We start from the raw sequence: 20,959 nt of genomic DNA, 5'->3' as shown, positions 1-20,959 counted from the left end.
GTGTCTGCCTGTTGGCAGAGTTCATCATGATACCCATGACAATCAAGTAACTACCAGTGAGTCAAACAGAATTGTATAGTTATCTTTCAGTTAAGCAGGTAACATTGTACATGGTACAGCCAAAGTCAGTTTACATTTCATTTGTACATCATCTTATATAGAGTGACGGGCCTGATTGCTACCTGGGGCAAGGCCACCAAGGCATTTCCTCCTTTTAACTAAGTACATTGCCTACTCATAATGCATGTTTTTTCTCTTGAGTGACATTTGTTATGAATTGTTTTTGTAACTTTAACTTGCTTTCTTTTGTGAGTTATTTTCATATCTTTATAATGTTTTGGTGTGTTGTTTTAAATGACTAAGTACATTGTTTCTCATGGGGGTGGAATTCTTAGAGAGTTTAGGGCTAGTCTTTTTTCAAGTTAGGACATTAAGTTACTCATCTTAATTTTAGGACTGGCCATATCTTTATAATGTTTTGGTGTGTTGTTTTAAATGACTAAGTACATTGTTTCTCATGGGGGTGGAATTCTTAGAGAGTTTAGGGCTAGTCTTTTTTCAAGTTAGGACATTAAGTTACTCATCTTAATTTTAGGACTGGCCATACATTTTAATATCTCTTGGGACTAGTTTTAAAGGGACTGGTCCTGACTCTTTGCGGGATCGACCCCTGATATGATATAATTGTAAGTGTATTTCCTATATGGACTCCTTTTTAAAGTATTGTAAGTTTAACTAATCTTTTTATAGTAGTGCTTTTCCATAACTTTTTAAATTTCGCGGTTTGTGGTTTTAACTATTGGCTGGTCCATTTTGTGGTTTATATTTGTAGAAATCTTTTATGCTCGTGGTTTTTTTTTGCTCTTGTTTGCAGCTATTTTTAATGTGTACAGCGCCTTGGGGTCCAATCATGGATGTAAGCCGCTTTATAAGCGTTGTTTATTATTATTATTATTATTTATTATTATTGGTAAATGGCACCCTATGAGGAAATTGTAAATTTCTACTGGAGCATTTTAAGGGCACCAAGGCAATGACCAGGGGGCATGAAGGCAATCGCCTTTGTTGCCGCTGTGAAGTATTGGGCCTGGAGTGAGGTGCAAAGATTTGAATGTAAATGCAGGTGTTTAAACTGAGGAACAAACACAGCTAAGTGGTGGACTGCAGCAACCTATGACCATCTCAAGCTCATCATGCAGCATTAAAGGAACACGTTGATTTGGGTCAGTGTGGATCAGTCGAGTTGGTCTTTGAAAAGCGTTTGAAACCGTTTTTACTGAAATGCATATGGTTAGAAAGATATTTTGAAAGTAGAATATAATGATCCACACAAGTATCACGCGAAATTGCCCGGTTTTCTATTACTAACACAAGTGTTTCTTCATGATGTGAAAGAAAAACCGTGCAATTTTGAAATATATAATATTCTACTTTTAAATTATCTATCTAACCATTTGCATTTCATAACAGACAGCTTCAAACTCTTTTCAAAGATCAACTAGACCAATCCAAGGCAACGTGTTCCTTTAATCTCTGGTCCCTTTAATCTCTGGTCCACTCCTTGGGTAGCCATCTGGCCTCGGTGTTCAGCCATTTACCATGCTGAATGTAGGTCACCATCCAGCTAGGGTCAACTCCTGGAGAAAAGTCACGGTGGAACCTGAAACAAAAATTATGAAATCCAATTAAATAATGAACTGGAGCTCTAGAAAAATAAGTATCAGGGGTAAGATGGAGATAATCTCTTAAAGGCAGTGGACACTATTGGTAATTGTCAAAGTCTAGCCTTCACAGTTGGTGTGGCTCAACATATGCATAAAATAACAAACCTGTCCAAATTTGAGCTCAATCGGTCATCGAAGTTGCGAGATAACAATGAAAGAAAAATAACCCTTCTTACATGAAGTTGTGTGCGGTTAGATGGTTGATTTCGAGACCTCAAGTTCTAAACTTGAGGTCTCGAAATCAAATTCGTGGAAAATTACTTCTTTCTCAAAAACTATGGCACTTCAGAGGGAGCCGTTTCTCACAACGTTTTATACTATCAACCTCTCCCCACTACTTGTAATCAAGAAAGGTTTTATGATAATAATTATTTTCAGAAATTACCAGTAGTGTCCACTGCCTTTAATCATAATAACACCAACACTTTTGTAGCACCTTATTCGTGTCGGCAAGCTCAAGGGCACTGATCAATGGCACTAGTCAAAAGCTATAAGCAGCCGGTACAATTGTATGTAATTAACTTAATTATATTGATAGGAGTAGAAATAATTTAAATAAAACATTTAACCTAAAAGTAATACATATAAAAACGAATATTGAAATTTAAAAATCAAATTTGATCTAAAATACAAAATATTAAAAAACGTTGCTAACCATAAATTGTTAACTGAATTTAAGCAGGTTTAACCATTCAGTGAAAACATTCAGTTTTAAACAATTTAGTTTTCAGTGTGCTCCTTAAGCTCCCCAGTTATTTAAAGACAGTGGACACTATTGGTAATTGTCAAAGACCAGTCTTCTCATTTGGTGTATCTCAACATATGCATAAAAAACAAACCTGTGAAAATTTGAACACAATTGGTGGTCGAAGTTGCGAGATAATAATGGAAGAAAAAACACCCTTGTCACACGGAGTTGTGTGCTTTCAAAATTTAATTCTGATGTCTCGAAATCAAATTCATGAAAAATTACTTCCTTCTCGAAAACTATACGTTACTTCAGAGGGAGCCGTTTCTCACAATATTTTATACTCACAACAGCTCTCCATTACTCGTTACCAAGTAAGGTTTTATGCTAATAATTATTTTGAGTAATTACCAATAATGTCCCAGCTTTAAATTCTAAGTAGTGTTTTCGAAATATAAAACTGAGAAGTCTAAGCTCAGAAATGCTACACTTTTTGTTAAAGAAGTAATTCTGGCCTACAAAATACGTCTTAATGCCACTAATTGACCTGTATTGTAAGAACAAATCTGGAGCAGAGGCATCTTGATTAAAGGGGGCAGGCCAAGGTTAAATCTAGAGCTCAAACACAAAGGACGGAGACAAATGGTACTTGGTTTGTGAGTGACACATGAATGGGATACGACAGTTATATACAGTAATGAATTCCACCAAAGTAGATTACCACTGTAAATCAAATTACACCCATCTCGGAGGGGCTAATTCCAATGTATGCACACAAATGATTAAACCATTGCACTGGGTGGTTTTTTTTTCTTCATTCGTCCTGACATTGTAAACATAATGACCTTTATAGCATGCCCAAGGATACCCACTAATGGATCAAATCTTAATTTTCTAGACCGGGGCGGGAAAGAATTTTCTCACAATATATCTTCATTCTCTTTAAGAGGATGAAAATAAAACTCAAAAGGTTCCTCCTTATTGAATGGGTATGATACGAAATGCGCATCAAGTTTGGAAATCTAATTTATATGTCCCTGTGAAGAAAGCATTTTGTTAGAAAGCAGGGTTAGTGGCGTACAAGAGGGATTGCTTGAAGGTTGACTCTAATGGGCTCATTTCCATCAGACATTTTAGCTGTGAGACTTGAGCCTCTCTGGGGGTGACTTAAGTTGTCGCCAATGTAGACAACAACATGAAGGAATTAACCTCCTTCGTTCCAAGAAAGAAAACCCTTTTAGTACGTTAAAATATACATGTACAAACAGATGAATGGATGTTAAGTTGCTTGTTGTTATCATAACAACAATTTGTACAATGACATGTTTGTACAGTAAAAACATGCACAATATAGACATTTTAGTATAATAAATCACAATTTATCTGGTTTTTCCAATGGCAATACTATCATGCATGGGAAAAGTATCACAACACTGTATCATGAATAGTGCATTTATTAAGCTATGTATGCCTATATTATATGGAATGAAAGGTAAAGATAGCAACATTTATACATGTATATGAACACACTGTTCATGAAGATAGAATAAGTTGCAGTTGGTAGATTATAATGAAAGGTAACACACTGCCATCTGTATACAGTATAAAGCCTGATGCTTCACAAGGGAATATGAGGCACACATATGTACCAATTTCTAGTACTAGGTGAAAAGTATTTTGGGGGTTTGTTGTTATGTCCAAATTTGTCCCATTGTTTTGCTCTAGTTTGGGAGGGCAAGCCTAAGCCAAGCCGAGCCAAGCCAAGCCAAGCTAAGCTAGGCCAATGCGCAGCTGAGATACCGAGCAAAGCCGATGCAGAGCCGACCAGATGCCGTCCATGCTGATGCCGTGCCAAGAAGCCAAGCTGAACCGAGTCAAGCCAAGCCTAGCCGAGCAGATGCCAAACTGGGCTACATGGAAGCCAAACAAAGTAAAGCCGAGCCAATGCCGAGCTGAGCCAAGCCGAGCAAATGCTGAGCCGAGCCAAGCCGAGAAGCCTAGCCGTGCTGAGCTGAACCGAACCAAGCCGAGCCAATGCAGATGCCCAGCCAAGGCAAGAAAAGCTGAGCCGATGCTGAGCCAAGATGCTTAGCCGGGCCAAGCCGAGCCAAGCCGAAATTGATACTGAGCTGCGCCAAGCTAAAAAGCCTAGCAATGCTGAGCCAAACTGCACCAAGCCGAGCCAATGCAGATGCCCAGCCAAGGCAAGAAAAGCTGAGCCGATGCTGAGCCAAGATGCTTAGCCGGGCCAAGCCGAGCCAAGCCGAAATTGATACTGAGCTGCGCCAAGCTAAAAAGCCTAGCAATGCTGAGCCAAACTGCACCAAGCCGAGCCAATGCAGATGCCCAGCCAAGGCAAGAAAAGCTGAGCCGATGCTGAGCCAAGATGCTTAGCCGGGCCAAGCCGAGCCAAGCCGAAATTGATACTGAGCTGCGCCAAGCTAAAAAGCCTAGCAATGCTGAGCCAAACCGAACCAAGCCGTCCCAAGCCGAGCTGATGACGTTGCCCAGCCAAGCCAAGAAAAGCTGGGCACTTGCTGAGCCAAGATGCTGAGCCGAGCTAAGCAAAGCCAAGCCAGGCCAATGCTTAGGTGAAAAGCCTAGTCGAGCTGAGCCGAGCCCCGAAGCCAAGCCAAGCCGAAACCAAATATATTTATACTGCATTGAATACTATGTTCCTAAACGCTATGGTGCTGATGTCCTAGAAGACCAATTTAGTAAAAGCAGGGCATCGAATTCAAATTTACAAAAAAATAATGCAATAAAAAACAGCAAATAGTAAACATGAAGATGGGTAAACAAATTAACAACACCAAAATACAAAGATACAAATTTCCAAAAATAATGCAATAAAACAGCAGATAATAATCAAGAGAAAGGTTACAAAAATTACCAAGATTGAGAATGGGGTTATGACAGTGATTTGAAGAAATGCATCTTCAACATTCATGTAGTTTGAATGTTTGTAAGCAAGAAGCATTTTGAATTTAGGGAGGCAGAGTTTTCCCTAATTCGGAAGCAGCAAGAGAGAAAGCTCTGTCACCGTAGCATGTTTTCACACGAGGACCAGGGGCCAATTTCACAAAGAGCTAAGATTGATCTTAACTACCAATCAATCGCAGTTGCTAAATGTTATGTCACAATACAAATCACTAAGGTGATACTGACTATTTGTCCTACGAAAAATGTCATTGCTTTGTAAAATCGGTCCCAGGCAACAATTGAAGGTGAGAGGGTGTGGAATATCACAGACTGGTTGATTGAGGTTTTTGTTTCATGAATTCTGTAAAGATAAGGACACTCACCATTAGAGTTTTAAAATTGAGCAGAAGAATTTTAAACTGAATGAGTTTGAATAATTTGTATAAAGGTTTGATGTACAGGCCTATTTGCTTCATTTTTTAAAAGGCAAGGGCACCGAGGCATTGCCTTCTTATTAAAGGCAGTGGACACTATTGTTAACTACTCAAAATAATTATTAGCCTTACTTGGTAATGAGTAATGGGGAGAGGTTGGTATTATAAAACATTGTGAGAAACGGCTCCCTCTGAAGTGGAGTAGTTTTCGAGAAAGAAGTAATTTTCCACAAATTTGACTTCGAGACCTCAAGTTTAGAACTTGAGGTCTCGAAATCAAACATCTAAAAGCACACAACTTCATGTGACAAAGGTTTGTTTTTTCTATAATTATTATCTCGCAACCAATTGAGCTCAAATTTTCACAGGTTTGTTATTTTATGCATATGTTGAGATACACCAAGTGAGAAGACTGGTCTTTGACAATTACCAATAGTGTCCACTGTCTTTAAGGGCACCCTTTGAGGAAATTGTACATTTCTATGACATTTAAAGAGCACCAAGGCAATGACCAGGGGGCATTAATTGCCTTTGTTGCCCCCAAGAAGTACCATGCCTGATGATAGAAGGTGGTTGGACTCACTCATATGTACAGCTGATGACACTGCCCATGTTATTAAACTCCTCTTGAGACACTCCAGGGGGCGGTCTACCAATACGCATTCCAACAACTCCTTTATCACTCTCCTCTGACGACATGCTATGACACCAGAAACGCATCAATATATTTAGAAACTTTCCACCTGAATAAAACAAACATAAAGTAGGATTTAAAACTTTGCCTGGTGGGAGTGTTTATAGGTGACGTTTGTAGTGATAACTGCAGGTGACTCTTTTTAGAAGTGACCCTTTTGAGTAGTGTTGGTTCTGAAAAGAAGCAGTGGTTGACAACCTTAAAGTTATATATAAGAACTAGAGGGCGCACTGGCCTATATACGTGCCCCGGCATGCGCGCAGGCAGCCATTTACTAAGTTGAACAGACATTGCTTAGCGTGTGTTTGTGCGGCCATTTGTAAGTTGACAAAACAGCATTCGTCAGCGTTCAACAAACACAAACTCCAACGTGTTCTTCATATTCAACGCGCGTGCAGAATGGCGCGCGTGTCTCCTTACGGTCCCGTTGCGTTTGTGCAAGAAACATCACCAGTGCACCCTCTAGTTCTTATATATAACTCTATGTTGACAACTTAAAATTTCGATCAGTATGCTTCATTTGTCTTCAGGAGGATGAAGACTAAAGAATCTCCTGAAGACAATCAGAGCACACTGATCAAAACTTGAGTTGTCAACTACCAGTTTTTATCAGAACCAACTCTACTAGAAAGAGATTTACACATGGTGCTACAAACCTCACCAATTATTAAACCAAACATACATGTAGGTGGCATCAAGATCAGTTATGAAAAGTGACTACAGTCAATTCCCGTTATAACAAGATCGCTGGGATGGGCAAAATGTTCTCTTACTACAAGGAACTCTGTTCAAATTGAAAGAAGACAGCAAAACAAAGTAACACAAAGCACTCAAGTTGTAACAAGATCCAAGTTGTAACAAGATCCAAGGGACTGGACAAACTACTTTTTTATAACAGGACCGTTGTTACAAGCGGACAGCAAAACAAAAAACACAAACCAAATAAGAGATTTGGGACTTCAGAATGTACCATTATAAACAGAACCTCTTCAAAACAAGTGCTCTTTGTAATGAGGGTTAACTGTAAATAGTATAATGGCACGGTTCTAAATGCTACAATATTCAATATGCTGAATAAGCCAACAAAACATTTATATCAAATCAGTAAGACATTTTGAATGATGCTATCTTACAGATTCTTCAAACCTCTATAAAGGTTTTTGACAAACCTTAAAAGTAGTGGACACTATTGGTAATTACTCAAAATAATTATGAGTATAAAACCTTACTTGGTAACGAGTAATGGGGAGGGGTTGATGGTATAAAACATTGTGAGAAACAGCTCCCGAAGTGACATAGTTTTCAAGAAAGAAGATTTAGAATTTCAGGTCTCGAAATCAAGCATCTGAAAGCAAACCACTTCGTGAGACAAGGGTGTTTTTCTTTCATTATTATCTCGCAACTTCAACAACCAATTGAGCTAAAATTTTCACAGGTTTGTTATTTTATGCATATGTTGAAGTACACCAAGTGAGAATACTGGTCTTTGACAATTACCAATAGTGTCCACTGTCTTTAATATCCTCAAGATACTGGCCTGCTTTTTGCCCCATTTTGGGATGCTGTGTTTATGTGATATTTTTATTGTACATGTGTTGTATGGACTCCGGCAAACACAAGATTTACCTAAATGTGTTCACTTGATATAATGTGCATCAAAGTATGCAATAACTCACACACAAACCACAAGTTCAGTGTGTGAGCGCAGTCTAGTTTCCATTCTTCACTTGGCAGACGAGGAACCATAAAAAACATGTACATGTATTCCCTGAGCATGAAAAATGATGCCTAGACACCAAGTAGTAAAGTAAAGTCTGTCCTGAGCAATTATGGCTCATCAGACCAGTGTTTTTATCTTATTTCCTTGGAATCAAACGACTGAGAATATTTCTATTTCCCCTGGACAGGATGCAAGTCCATCACGGGTGACTCCCCAGCTCTCAACGGTACCAATTTTCTACTCCGTGGTGGAGGAAAGCAATTATGATCAAGTGCCTTTCTCAAGCAAATAAGTGTCAAGATTGACCAGGCCAGGATTCAAACCTTCATTCTGTAAGTTGCCTAGACACCAGCAATCATTATATTCTTGTACCTTTCCAAAGTTTGGTAGGGTTGGAAGATAAATGAACGATTAGCCTTGCTCAAGGCAGTCGAATTATTCACTCCGAAAAAAAGACCGCCGTTGTATAAAACCCACCAGTACTCACTCTGCGTAACATCGCACGGCACGGTGCCCCCGTACACTATCCGCATGCGGAGGCCGTCAGGCCGATAGCCTTGTAGGGTCTGTGTTGAAGCCACTGACCTCATTACTATAATAAGCGAAGAGTTCCCACGGTCAGCTCATTACCATAATGCCCGCGAAAGACGAGACATGTCTACATCATCACACACCACCACCACGGACGCTCAGTGAGCATGATAGGCGTGCGTGATTGGACGTCAAAATGAATAATTCATTTGCCTCACATCCTGTGTTGTCTGATAGGTCTGACGAATGATATACATATTCATGAGCTGCATACTAGCATATCCGAGAGCCCCCCCAATTTTTTCCACTAGTGGAATTTTTTCAATACAACACATAAACCCGGAAGATACAGACCCGACAAGGCTGTCGGCCTGACGGCCTCCGCATGCGGTTAGTGGTACGAGTGCGATGACTTGTGTGAAACAGTATTCGTACGATCTGACAGTGTGTATACGGGTGGGTCATGCGGTGTGATGGCACGCACCACGAACAGGGTATACGGGTGGGTTTACAGCGGCGTCTTTTCGGAGCGAATAATGCGACTGCCTTGAGCAAGGCTAATGAACGATTTATGTTTATTCTTCCGAAGAGTAGGCATAATCCCTTAAGCAGTTCTCAAAGGACCAGAAACTAAACTAGGATGTTGCATCAGGTGACATCACTGGTCATTTTTGTCAAGTGGTGAAAAACTAATTTGTAGAAGAGCGAGTAAAAGGCATATAAACTACAGGAGTCTGGAGCCAGCACTAGGAGTTAAAACTCTCAAAGCTGGAAGAAGGGCTACCTTCTGGAATGCTACGACAGATGTAGCAAACACTGCTGATGGGGGTAGCTGGTAGCTAGTTCCATATCCTCACTGAGCATGGGTAGAATGAGAACTTTTATGGGTCAACGGATGCATCAGGTCTGTAGCGAGTCCAAGTTTTGTTTTGAAATTAGTGTTGAAATTCTTCGCAGCTGAACGCCGATGTCAATTTAGAACAGCAGTTGCTCTTCTACATTTTATTAACATTTTATTTGTACATAATATATGCACAAAATACATATTATGACCAATACAATACACCCCTTGCCTTGGAAATGTTAACACGTGTATACGCTCTGCACATGACTCTCCGCCAATGATAGCTCTTCACGCACACTGAACTGATAGACATAAGACATATGACATAAGACATAAGAAAACTTTATTGATCTCCAAAAGAAGAAATTGCATTGCTCACACAAGTAAAAAAAAAAAAATATATATATATATTTATATGAAAATGAAAATGTAACAACAGGCAGATAAAAAAATAGCACAAGATACAACGCACAAGGATTTAAGAATAAGAAAACATATACCCCGACAGGCTATGTATATACAACAATATTAAAATACGGAGAATAATTTATGTAACAAATATTTAGCAGTATAGTAACTTTCAAGGTGTTTGCCTCTAAATAGAAACTCACCGCTTTCATCATAATGGACAGCAACATTCTGTGGGAATATATGCAGAACGTCATCCGTGTTGACAACTATATTAGCACGGTCTCTCATCCCAAGGTCTTTCAAGGTCTCCTTGACTTCATCTAAAAGCTATAAAAAAGAATACACAAGATATTCATCAACCATGGACTCAATCAAGTCACTGTGGTCCAGTGGAAAGACTGCAGCCATTGATTTCACCAAACTCTTCCTAACTTAGGATTAATCTCAGGACTTAGGACAAGTCCCAGCCTTGTACTGTGACTCGAGATGTGACTAATCCTAGTGATTAGTGAAATTGGCTAAAGGACTTGCAATTACAAGGTTGTGGGCTCGAATCCCCAAGCTAACCACTGGTTCCACAATTACTAGAATAAGTATTGTCTTCTCGGTACTGAATTACAATTTCTTGATTAGTGCAATTCATAAACAAAGACGTTAAAAAGCAATGTTTGTTTGAGAGAGAATTGCAGTTGCTACTGTAAGCTTGGAGTTTATATCCCCTTGTGGGAGTTTGCCGTGTTCCCTTGACAGGAAGATCATCTTAACAAACAAAACAAAACAAAAGCCTGAAAACCACAGTATGTGCCTTGTACAATGTACATATAACAGTTTTACATTGATTTTAACTGTGGAGGGTTTTTCAAACTGACCAATGCCTAATATACAGTTAACATACATGTACATGGTCACACTAACTTGCTGGGCCTACCAAAATAATCTTGAATATATACCTTTCTGGACATCAGTCCCTCCAGTTGGTCGAAGTTACCATCAGAAATGAATCTTGATATTGTACACATTGCCTGCAAGTGGAAACAAAAACAGATATAAAATGTGGTCATGCTGTATTTTTTTATACATGTGTAGGTCATGCAAAGGAAATCCAACTGTTCAGCAAAAGCAAACTGTGGTTAAACAAGGGATCAATTGTTGGCCACATGAACCAGACCATCTATTAATGTTACACTAAAGTTTAATGGGAAAGTTGCTTAGCCTGACTGAACAAAAGAAGGGTCAATACTTATTTTAAAAGTGTGTATACTGTAGAGGGAGTAGAGTGTGACTGTGGAACCCACAATGTTGAAACTTATGCTCGATCCCAATAACAGTGTACACAAGTTTACATTTTAAACTCAACTATGATGCCGTGAGAACCTGTGTGCTGTGAGTTTGACTTTGTGTTTTGGACTTTATTTCCCTTTAAAAAAATCCTTGAGCGAAAAGAATGAGGCATTAATGAATGGGACGGGTTAACAAGGGGAACAACTGTGGAGGAATGAGAAGGCAAAGACAAAAAGTTATTAGTCATTTCCTTCTTAGATGTTCACATCATGGGGTTTAGTCTGAAGGCGCCTTATCCACAGTTTCTCCCTATTCAGACGAACGGTCTCTCTGTGGTTACCTAGGGCTCAATGCTCTGTCAAACCTTGTCAGAAATTGAGTAATGACAAAGATTGAAGTGGTAGCCACAGAGAGACTTTAGAAAGTTGACCTTGCCTGACCTGACGAAGGCATGGATCAAACTTGAGTGAAAATCCACAAGATCGCAAACGCAGGGCTTATACTATAGCTAAAATGATTACTTGACCACAAAGTTGCTTACAGTAGCCATAATTGAAATAAGGAACCAATAAGAGAAGATGTATCTCATGTGTAAGTATTCTATATTTCAACACAATGTAATTTGTAAAGATTTTTAGCTGACTGAATAAAAAAAAAGTCAACAAATCTATAAATTTATAAACAAAAACACAAGACTGCGATGGGCTTTTCAGGTCATTAGTTTACTTAGGGCTTCAAATCAATGCTTAATTCCCTTAAAGGAACACGTTGCCTTGGATCGGACGAGTTGGTCTATAAAAAGCGTTTGAAACCGTTTGTTATGAAATGTATACGGGTAGAAAGATGTTTTAAAAGTAGAATATAATGATCCACACAAGTATCACTCAAAATTGCACGGTTTTCTTTTTACGTCGCGAACTATCACGGTCGGCCATTTATGGGAGTCAAAATTTTGACTCCCATAAATGGCCGACCATGTTATTGGACGAGGTAAAAAGAAAACCACGCAATTTCGAGGCATATTTGTGTAGATCATTGTATTCTACTTTTAAATCATCTTTCTAACCATATGCATTTTATAACTAACGGTCACAAAACGCTTTTCAAAGACCAACTCGACCGATCCAAGGCAACATGTTCCTTTAAACCACTGGCCTCTGGTGTGCAGTGCCTGCAGTCCACTGCACTGTTTCCGCAGCTTACGGAAATTAAGTCCTGAAGAGATAAGTGTTGTTCAATTTAAGAATCTAGGCTAGGGCATTATTTAAGGGGTGTGGAGAGAGAAAAATCATCATTTTTATTCTCACCTGCATAGCTCCTTCGGTGAAATCTTCTGCTTTGAAGTCAGGATCAAAATAAGACCGAATCATCCAGAAATAGATCTTGTTTCTGATCAGTTTGAAGGGATTAGGAATTGCAACGAAAATGGGTTTAACTTTTTTCTCACTCTCTCCATCGGACTCACTGGAAAACGGTCGCAACTGGCTTGTTTGAACACATTTCAAAGCAGGTTGCAGTTGCGGAAGTGTTGTTTTCGGTTGTTGTTGTAAATGTGAGTGATTGTCACAGAAAAGTTTGTGATTTGTAAAGAAAGGCACACAATGATTACTTCGTTTCATATGCTTTGATGTGGAAAGATACCTCTGCACTGTGTTTGTTCCACTAAATCGAGATAAGTAAACATTTTTAACGGTTTGTGTTGATTTTTCGCTGAGAAGTTTGCAGAAGAAAATCTTGCCAGTGGAGGCCGCCATGTTGGATTAAAAATCAGGCTAGTCAGAAACCTTTAAATTAAGAGTATTATTTTTGCATTTAGTTTCTTGATAAATTATAAAATACATGTTAGTAATTAATACGTTAATTTATAATTATTATATAAAGATTTATAAAATAATAAATTAATTTAACAAATTGTAAACATTCATTCCAAAAACTAATTATTACAAATAAAAACAAATTCGGACTTATTGGTTGGCGTAAATTGAACTATAGGTGGCGCAGTTCAACAGCAAAACAAAATTTTGTTGAACTTGAATGAAGTAAAAAGGTAAACAACAACTGTCTTCCTTGTTGTACACGTTTTTGCATGCTGCTGTCTCTGCACGTTCACCACGCTCTACTTTCACAGTGTCGGTCATTTGTTGAGTGTGCCTCTGCTCTGAATATTTCTTCATGACGTGACTTCCTCACTCAGTTATGGCCGAAAGTGTGCGCATTTTTGAAGGAGTTGATAAAGATTTATTCACCAGTGATATCTACCCACAGGTTTGTATAAATACAATAGAACAGTTTGCCCATGTGTTCTGTCCTAATATGTTCTTGCTAGTGCCAGTGAGATGGTGTGATCAGTGGGAGTGGCATGGTGCTAAGTTATCTGTGAGAATAGGTTCCAGACAAAGTCAGATGTCACATGAAGAGAGAGACTAGTTTTAATATTATTAATATAGAGGGTAAATGGGCATGAGCCTCAAGTTTCGGCCAAACCTTTTATTAGATTATCTCAAAAAGGAGACCTTAATGATGAGACTTTAATCAAATATTGTGTGCTCCAGTCATGAAACTTTTCCTTTACACAAAGCAAAGCCTATCTGGAGTCTGGTAAGTGAATATTGGGCTGTTATCCTGCTCTCTTTTATTATTAAATATTGTCTTATCATCAAAGTCGCAGCATGCCATAAGACCAACTTTAAAAGAGAGCCATAACAGCCCGCACTAGCACTTGCGAGAACACCAAATTCTCAAGAAAAGGATCGCTCTTGTGTTTAAGCTGCATAACATACTGCAAATTGATATTTCATGTACATGTACTTGATACTTGATCATTCTTAATAAGCAAAACTTGTATTTTTATTTATATTAGGTCTCTCAGATCATAAATTTGAAATTTTTACTTGCAGAGGAAACCGGCTGTCCTGAGAGGTCTAGATATTGGTGAATGCAAAACAAAATGGACAGAAGACTACCTCTGCAAATGTGTTGGTTCTCAAGAGGTCAAAGTTCATGTTAGCCCTTCAGCAAATATGGATTTTGTAAACAAAAACTACGCCTACAGGTGAGAAAGGGATGAAAACCACTGGAATCCAATGATTCGTCTTCACTTAGAGATTATTTCAATATCATAGAGCAAAAATGTGCATTAATTTAGATTGCAAAGGCCTTTGATGAAGGCCCTCTCGTTCGGGGCTGAATTTGAAAGTAACATCCACAGACACCTCAGGTTTTATTGCTCAAAATGTTTACTGGACCAGATGTGTTGTTCTACAAGACCTGAATCTGAATAAAAATATAGACAGAGTGTATGTTTTAAGTACTAAGAGTACATTGTACATATTGTAAGACATATTATTTATAAAGAGAAGAAAGATCTCATAATGTCTTTATGGGTTAAGTATACTTCAAAGAGTAGAACCAAAATTAAGTTTATCAGACTAAAAAACGGTCACTATTACAATTCAATTGAAAATCACAAGACTACTGGACTTGACTGGTCATGGGTTTACACTAAAACTGCTGACGTCGGGCCTGTGGTCCAGTGTACAATTCGAGCTCTGCTACTGTTTTTGACGATCCCTATTTGTGTATTTCTTATTTTTACCTTAGAACTTTGCCATTTGACAAGTTTTTGAGACGTGCTGCTCAATCTAATCACGATGAATTCTTCTTTGAACCGGTAAGCACATTCTGTACAGATGTTTTTGACAAATTGAGTTTGAGTCATTTTGTTTCCACATTTTGTCTGCTGCTTTGCCGATTTGATAAATCATTGAATTTTATAACATGCATTTAATTAATTTTAAAAAATTTAAAAAGCTGACTATTCTTGAGTACTGCAAACATGAAAAGGAAACTGAGGTTTAAAGGGAAATGGGTTAGTAAACTAAGTGATTTTAAACCTTAGGTTAAATGTTTTCCCCCAGAAATACAAGTTTTTATGCTTTCCTCTTTGGAAACAACAAAAAAAGCTGCACTTTTTGATATTGTCACACAAACCTAGGCATATCAGAAAGTGCAACACATATCAAATTTCCTTAGAAAATGACACTTTTTGCACTTCTGTTTTCCAGGATGAAAAGTATTACTTTCGTGCTCTTGGAGGTGACCCAAGAAAGGTAAGGACACAACAAAAAGGGTCACTGTGGTCCAGGGGTTAGATTACAGGACTTGCAATCACAAGGTTGTGGGTTTGAATCCTACCAAGCTAATCGCTGAAAAGTAAGGACACAACAAAAAGGGTCACTGATGTGGTCCAGGGGTTAGATTGCAGGACTTGAAACCACAAGGTTGTGGGTTTGAATCCTACCAAGCTAATCGCTAACAAGTAAGGACACAACAAAAAGGGTTACCGTGGTCCAGGGGTTAGACTGCAGGACTTGCAATCACAAAGTTGTGGGTTTGAATCCTACCAAACTACCTGCTGATTCACAACGGCTAGAATAAGTATTGTCGTCTAGTTACTGAATCACAACTTCTTGATTTGTGTAATTCATAATCAAAGACGACGTTACACCAATGTTTGTATGAGAGAGATTTGCTGTTGCCAGCGTGGTTTTAACATCCCCGTAAGGAAGTTTGCCAAGTTCCCTTGGCGGGAAGATCATCTTAAACAAACAAACAAGAACAGGTGGCCTTCTTTCAAAATAATGTCTTGTGGATTTGTTGACAGAGAATTCTATAAAATCTACGTTATAAAGTGTGACAAGTTGAATAAGATACTAACAATGTTTTCTTGCAAATTACAGGACTACTATTCCCTTACTGTAAATACTCAATGCCTTTTTAAAGTAGAGTTTCTCTGCACAGTTGAAGTCGTTTTTTTAAATTAATAACATACTAATTGGTATTATTGTATCAGCCGTTGCACTTAAGATCCATTTGCTTGAACCCAAAACGTTTTTTTCAACTATTTGAATTCCTTCAGGAACCTGCAGATATAACTAAACAGTTTCCATCTCTAGCACCTGATGTAACGATCCCTCAGTTCTTCGAAGCAGACGCAATGTTCTCCACTATTCTCCGATTAGGATCAGCCGGGGTGCAGTTATGGACCCACTATGATGTAAGCAATTGTATAAGAAAAGCAAAGTCCAATTGTATACTTCCCTTCTTTTTGCCCCTTTGAATGTAACATTTATTCAGCGTTTGGTGTGTCGTTGCTGAGTGGTATAGTTCACTGGACCCAAGCTCTGTTGTTGTCAGCAGCAGAGTGTGGGTTTGGATCCCTGTCATGTTACTTGTGCCTTTGAAACAGGCAGTTAACCATAATTACTTTTGTAAAAAGTTGAGAAAGTAGTACATTTTGTCATACCAGCCAGGCTCTTACTGAATGATACCCATGCTTACATCCTTTATGGACTGTGACAAGGATCCTCCCGCATTAAAAACTGACACTTCCTTCTTTGTCTTTCTCCATGGCGTTGTTGGCTAGTGTAGTGATTAAACTTACTGTTCTGAGAGTCCCAGAATAAATTAAATGAAAAATAACCACATCAAAGTTTTCTTTCAGATAATGGACAACCTCTTGATTCAGATCAGTGGTCACAAGCGAGTCGTGTTCTTTAGTCCTCAAGATGCCACTCATTTATATCTCACAGGTATGCTCTTTCTGTTTACAAACTTACTGGGGACATTTTCTAGTGTCAATCTACTCATGTAACTGTATGTACAACTTGAATGGTTTTCTGCAAGTTTTTCTCAAGTTATTTTGTACAAAAATGTATTAAATTCAGTTTGTTGTTCAACATAGTTTTGATATTGGAATTATTGAAACACAAATTCTTCCACAACAGCACACATCTATACACAGTACCCAATTTTACAAACTTACTTATTGCTTAGTTAACTGTTTTTTGTGCATGTATTGCATTGCTATGAATTAGAAATTGCGGGTGCGATTGCGAATTATTTTTGTGTTCTGTCTATTGCTGGTGCTAATTATCTTTTTGTTCTGTCTTGTGACTTTTCTCTGTCATGCATAATTCTTTTGGACGCTTAAGGATTGCAGGTAGCATTATTAGTGCATACTGACATTTTGTTGGTTTCTTTTCACAGGAGATAAGTCAGCAGTGTTAGACATTGAGAATCCAGATTTCAGTCGATACCCAGCTTTCAGACATGCAAGACCAATGGAATGTCACTTACAACCAGGAGATGTTCTCTTTATACCTGGTGAGTTTTGCTAATTGACTTACACCCCCAGAAAGCAGATGCATTGAAACAACTAATTCCATGTTGTGCTTTGCTTTCTTGCATCGTGCATTGCTGTTATCTCCTACTAGCATTGCTGCTCTCCTGGAGAGGGTGGGTTGCAAATACCATGTGTGCTGTCAAGATTGTGGTTATAAGAAGGTGATACTGTCAATTTGTCCTGAGAGAGATTGGAAACTCCATCCCTCTTATTGCTGGCAGTGCTTACAGATTTGTTGCAGTGACTGAAGCCATTGGTAGAGCAGAATGCAATACTGTCCCAACTTTTTGCAAAGCAATAATGGTTCAGTGCCTTGCTCAAGGGCACAAGAGTCATGACCGAGAATCGAACCCACACTCCGCTGCTGACAACACCACAGCTTTGGTCCAGTGACCTAGACCGCTCAGCCACGACATGCCACATTTGTGTAGTATCAGACACCAGATGGAGCATTTTGAAAACGATCTTTAAAATGTAGTTTACCAAGAACACTCATGTTCATGTAAACTCACTGTTTTATTTTTGTACAGCACTTTGGTTCCATAATGTCCGCTCCTTAGACTTCAGTGTTGCTGTGAATGTTTTCTTCAGGCATCTAGAAGCAAATTGCTACGACACCAAGGACCCTTACGGTAACAAAGACCCACAAGCAGCTGCAAGAGCTCTGCAGATTCTAAACAGAGCTCTGAAGTGCCTCGAAGAATTGCCGGACAACTACAGGGATTTTTACGGCAGGAGGATGGTGTCGCAGATCGAGTCTAAGGTTTATTTGAAGTCTTGAGAGACGGTTAGACACTGATGAGCAACTCGACATCAAAACTCCAACATCTGTCTTTCATCCAGCCATTTACATTCCAGGTCGTGAAAGTCGACGTACAGCAGCTGACAAACTCTTCCTTGTGGAATAGGCCTATGTTGTGAATAATTTATGGGGATCCCATTTTTTTTAAGTATAGCTGCGGGGAAGGTCTGAAATGGTCTACCATCCAGGCAACAGAACAATTTTCAAAAATAGCCTTGAAAACACTTCTTTTATACAGAATTGTTGTTTTCAAAAAGATACAAAAGCCGTTTTATTATTACTATTATTCCGAATTCTTTGGTGATTGGGATTACTGCTTATTTTGCTGCTGTTTTTATTTTATGCTGCAGCCCTTCTTTTAACTTGTTCTTGCTTGTGCACAGAGAAACTTTATTATTGTAGCAAGCACAATGAGCATGATTTATTTTATTTGTATAAAAAAAAATTAAAAAGGCCGACACCTTACAAATTGACAAAGTTTGTACAAAGTTAAGAAAACAGAAATTAACAATAAACGGGTGAAATCAATACACACACACACATGAAAGCATAGTTCAACTGAGCTGCGAAATGTTATCAGGAGACTTCATTCATGCACTTACTAGTGTGCGGAATCAAGGCATGGCGCCATTGCTTCTAGTTACTTTTTTAATCAGAGGCTTGTATGGCTGGTATTTATTAATGAGGTGTATATTGTGGACAAATAACTGTACAAGGTTGTTTATGTTCGGCTTGAAGTTGTTTGGTACAAACAGCTTTCAAACTGTTTTAAAGATGCTATGTCAGTTTTTTTGCCGATTTGACATGTTTGACCCAAAAATTTTGATTTAAAATCCAATAGGTATTTTGATGGGGGTCGAGAAAGTTACAAGCTTTCATTTGAGCCATTGCTCGAAAAAGACCGCCAATTATTAGTAGCAGTGAAATAAAGTGCTCTAATTTAGTTTTTGTCGGGATCCCGCCAATATATCACGTGACCAATTCTTATGTGTTTTATAAGAAGCGTTTTAAATTTTTGCCATGGTTCCTGACCATTAAAAGTAAAAGTTTAACTGTTTTACCATTCACTCAAAAAAATCTATTTTTTAATGTTTGGGGCCAAAAATCTGACATAGCATCTTTAAGCGTTTTGTTAAAAATTTCACAGAAAGGGAAGGTATGTGTTTGGTAAACGTTGTTAAAATTCATACTCCTAGTTTAGCCAAAGGAATTTTTTTGTATTTGTAAAACCAAGTAGAACTGAGTTTGTTAAAAACAGTGTCTTTCATAAAGGAGTCCTTTACTTGAATTGTCTGAATGCAGAACTTAAACACTCAGCCAGTGTTTTATCTTTGCATAAAAAAAAATAAAGAATAATATATTGATCGATTTATACACCAGTTAATTTTGTAGTAGGCCTAGCTCTTTCATTTTATGCAACTTAAAATAATAATTTAGTCCCAGTCTCAATAATGCAAAACTTGTCCGCGTCCCCATTTTTCTGTACGTGCCGGTATCGTTTGCCCTGTATACGTTTCTGTAGTCTTTGTCTTTATAGAGAAGGGCAACAAAAAAGCATTTGCTTCCCTTTTCCTACATATTTATGTCACATAAAAAAACTATTACTATTATCATTTATTTTTCAATAACCAGAACAGGTTTTCATTTTAACAAGTTACAGTGTATGTTAAACTGAGCAATATTATCACACTTTGCCTTGAATGATGTGTTGACATAAAAGAAATGTAAAAACAAATAATAAATCTAAAAAATAAACAAGGCTTACTCCAATGTTTGAAACGGCCAATATTGATCAGGGTCGCTGTACCATCTAGGTATTTATAAGTTAATGTTTTCCTGTGCATTTCCCAACAATTTTTTACATCCAATGACTTCTTAACATTCCCAGCTATAGTTTAGAGTGATTTGGGTTCATTAGTTAACCAGTAACTGATTTATTACCTTATAATTAGCTAGGGGCGTGGCAATTACACCCCAACTTTATCCTAAAGGTAGCAAAAGGACCAATGATGACAGCAATTATAATTTATTTAAAGACGTATGTTCATCTTCCAATAAATGATTATATGTCACTGACTCCTTCACATGCTCAGCTATTGTCTTAGTTTATTTGAGTTTTGCAGGGATCATCCTTTTTGTTTTTCTGTAAAAAAAAATTGTTTTTAACACATCTGGGACCTGACTGACCCCACTTTTTAGATATGTGAAATGATCCATTATAGGATATCAAGGAAATTTAAGCCCCCATGACAATGCCATTTGGAAAAACTTATTAATTAGTGACTATTTGCCACCATCAATCGGCCCTTACACGTATTCCCTTATTAAGCTGAGCGTGCCAATTCACAGAGGAAGGCACTAAAAACTAACCTCTACAGCGGTTCGGAACTTTTCGTGTGCGCTCGGAACATTCCGGCACGGTACGCGACGATCCCCACGCAGCAGGTTTGGGGAGTTGTTACATAAGAGTGGACTAACCACTGGGACCTGGTTGTTTATATTTTCATGTTTAAAAGATCCAAGCACTGCTTCAGACCTCTTTATTCAAGTACATTGTAGCAGCAGGTTTGGGGAGTTGTTACATAAGAGTGGACTAACCAGTGGGACCTGGTTGTTTATATTTTCATGTTTAAAAGGTGCAAGTACTGCTTCAGACCTCTTTATTCAAGTACATTTGTAGCAGCAGGTTTGGGGAGTTGTTACATAAGAGTGGACTAACCACTG

The 20,959-nt window shown here is 38.3% G+C and overlaps 2 protein-coding genes across 2 annotated transcripts; one reads left to right on the top strand and one right to left on the bottom strand.

Annotated features, from left to right (window-relative positions):
• Window positions 1–461: 461 nt before the first annotated feature.
• LOC139939858 (m-AAA protease-interacting protein 1, mitochondrial-like) lies at window positions 462–12,996 on the bottom strand. Its single transcript, XM_071936011.1, has 5 exons — window positions 12,557–12,996; window positions 10,919–10,990; window positions 10,169–10,295; window positions 6,352–6,511; window positions 462–1,660 (listed from the first exon to the last, which is right to left on the bottom strand). The coding sequence occupies exons 1-5, from the start codon at window positions 12,866–12,868 to the stop codon at window positions 1,543–1,545; spliced, it is 789 nt and encodes a 262-aa protein (XP_071792112.1). The 5' UTR covers window positions 12,869–12,996; the 3' UTR covers window positions 462–1,542.
• Window positions 12,997–13,255: 259 nt separating this feature from the next.
• On the top strand, window positions 13,256–20,317 carry LOC139940028 (tRNA wybutosine-synthesizing protein 5-like). Its single transcript, XM_071936225.1, has 8 exons — window positions 13,256–13,514; window positions 14,147–14,301; window positions 14,850–14,919; window positions 15,314–15,358; window positions 16,168–16,305; window positions 16,753–16,840; window positions 17,298–17,414; window positions 17,964–20,317. Exons 1-8 carry the CDS (start codon window positions 13,446–13,448, stop codon window positions 18,212–18,214), a joined length of 933 nt encoding a protein of 310 aa, XP_071792326.1. The 5' UTR covers window positions 13,256–13,445; the 3' UTR covers window positions 18,215–20,317.
• Window positions 20,318–20,959: the final 642 nt, after the last annotated feature.

The sequence above is a fragment of the Asterias amurensis genome, chromosome 7 (assembly GCF_032118995.1).
Source record: "Asterias amurensis chromosome 7, ASM3211899v1".
NCBI lineage: Eukaryota > Metazoa > Echinodermata > Asteroidea > Forcipulatida > Asteriidae > Asterias > Asterias amurensis.
Note: the sequence above shows the minus strand (reverse complement) of the source record. Positions and strands in the feature narration are given on the sequence as shown.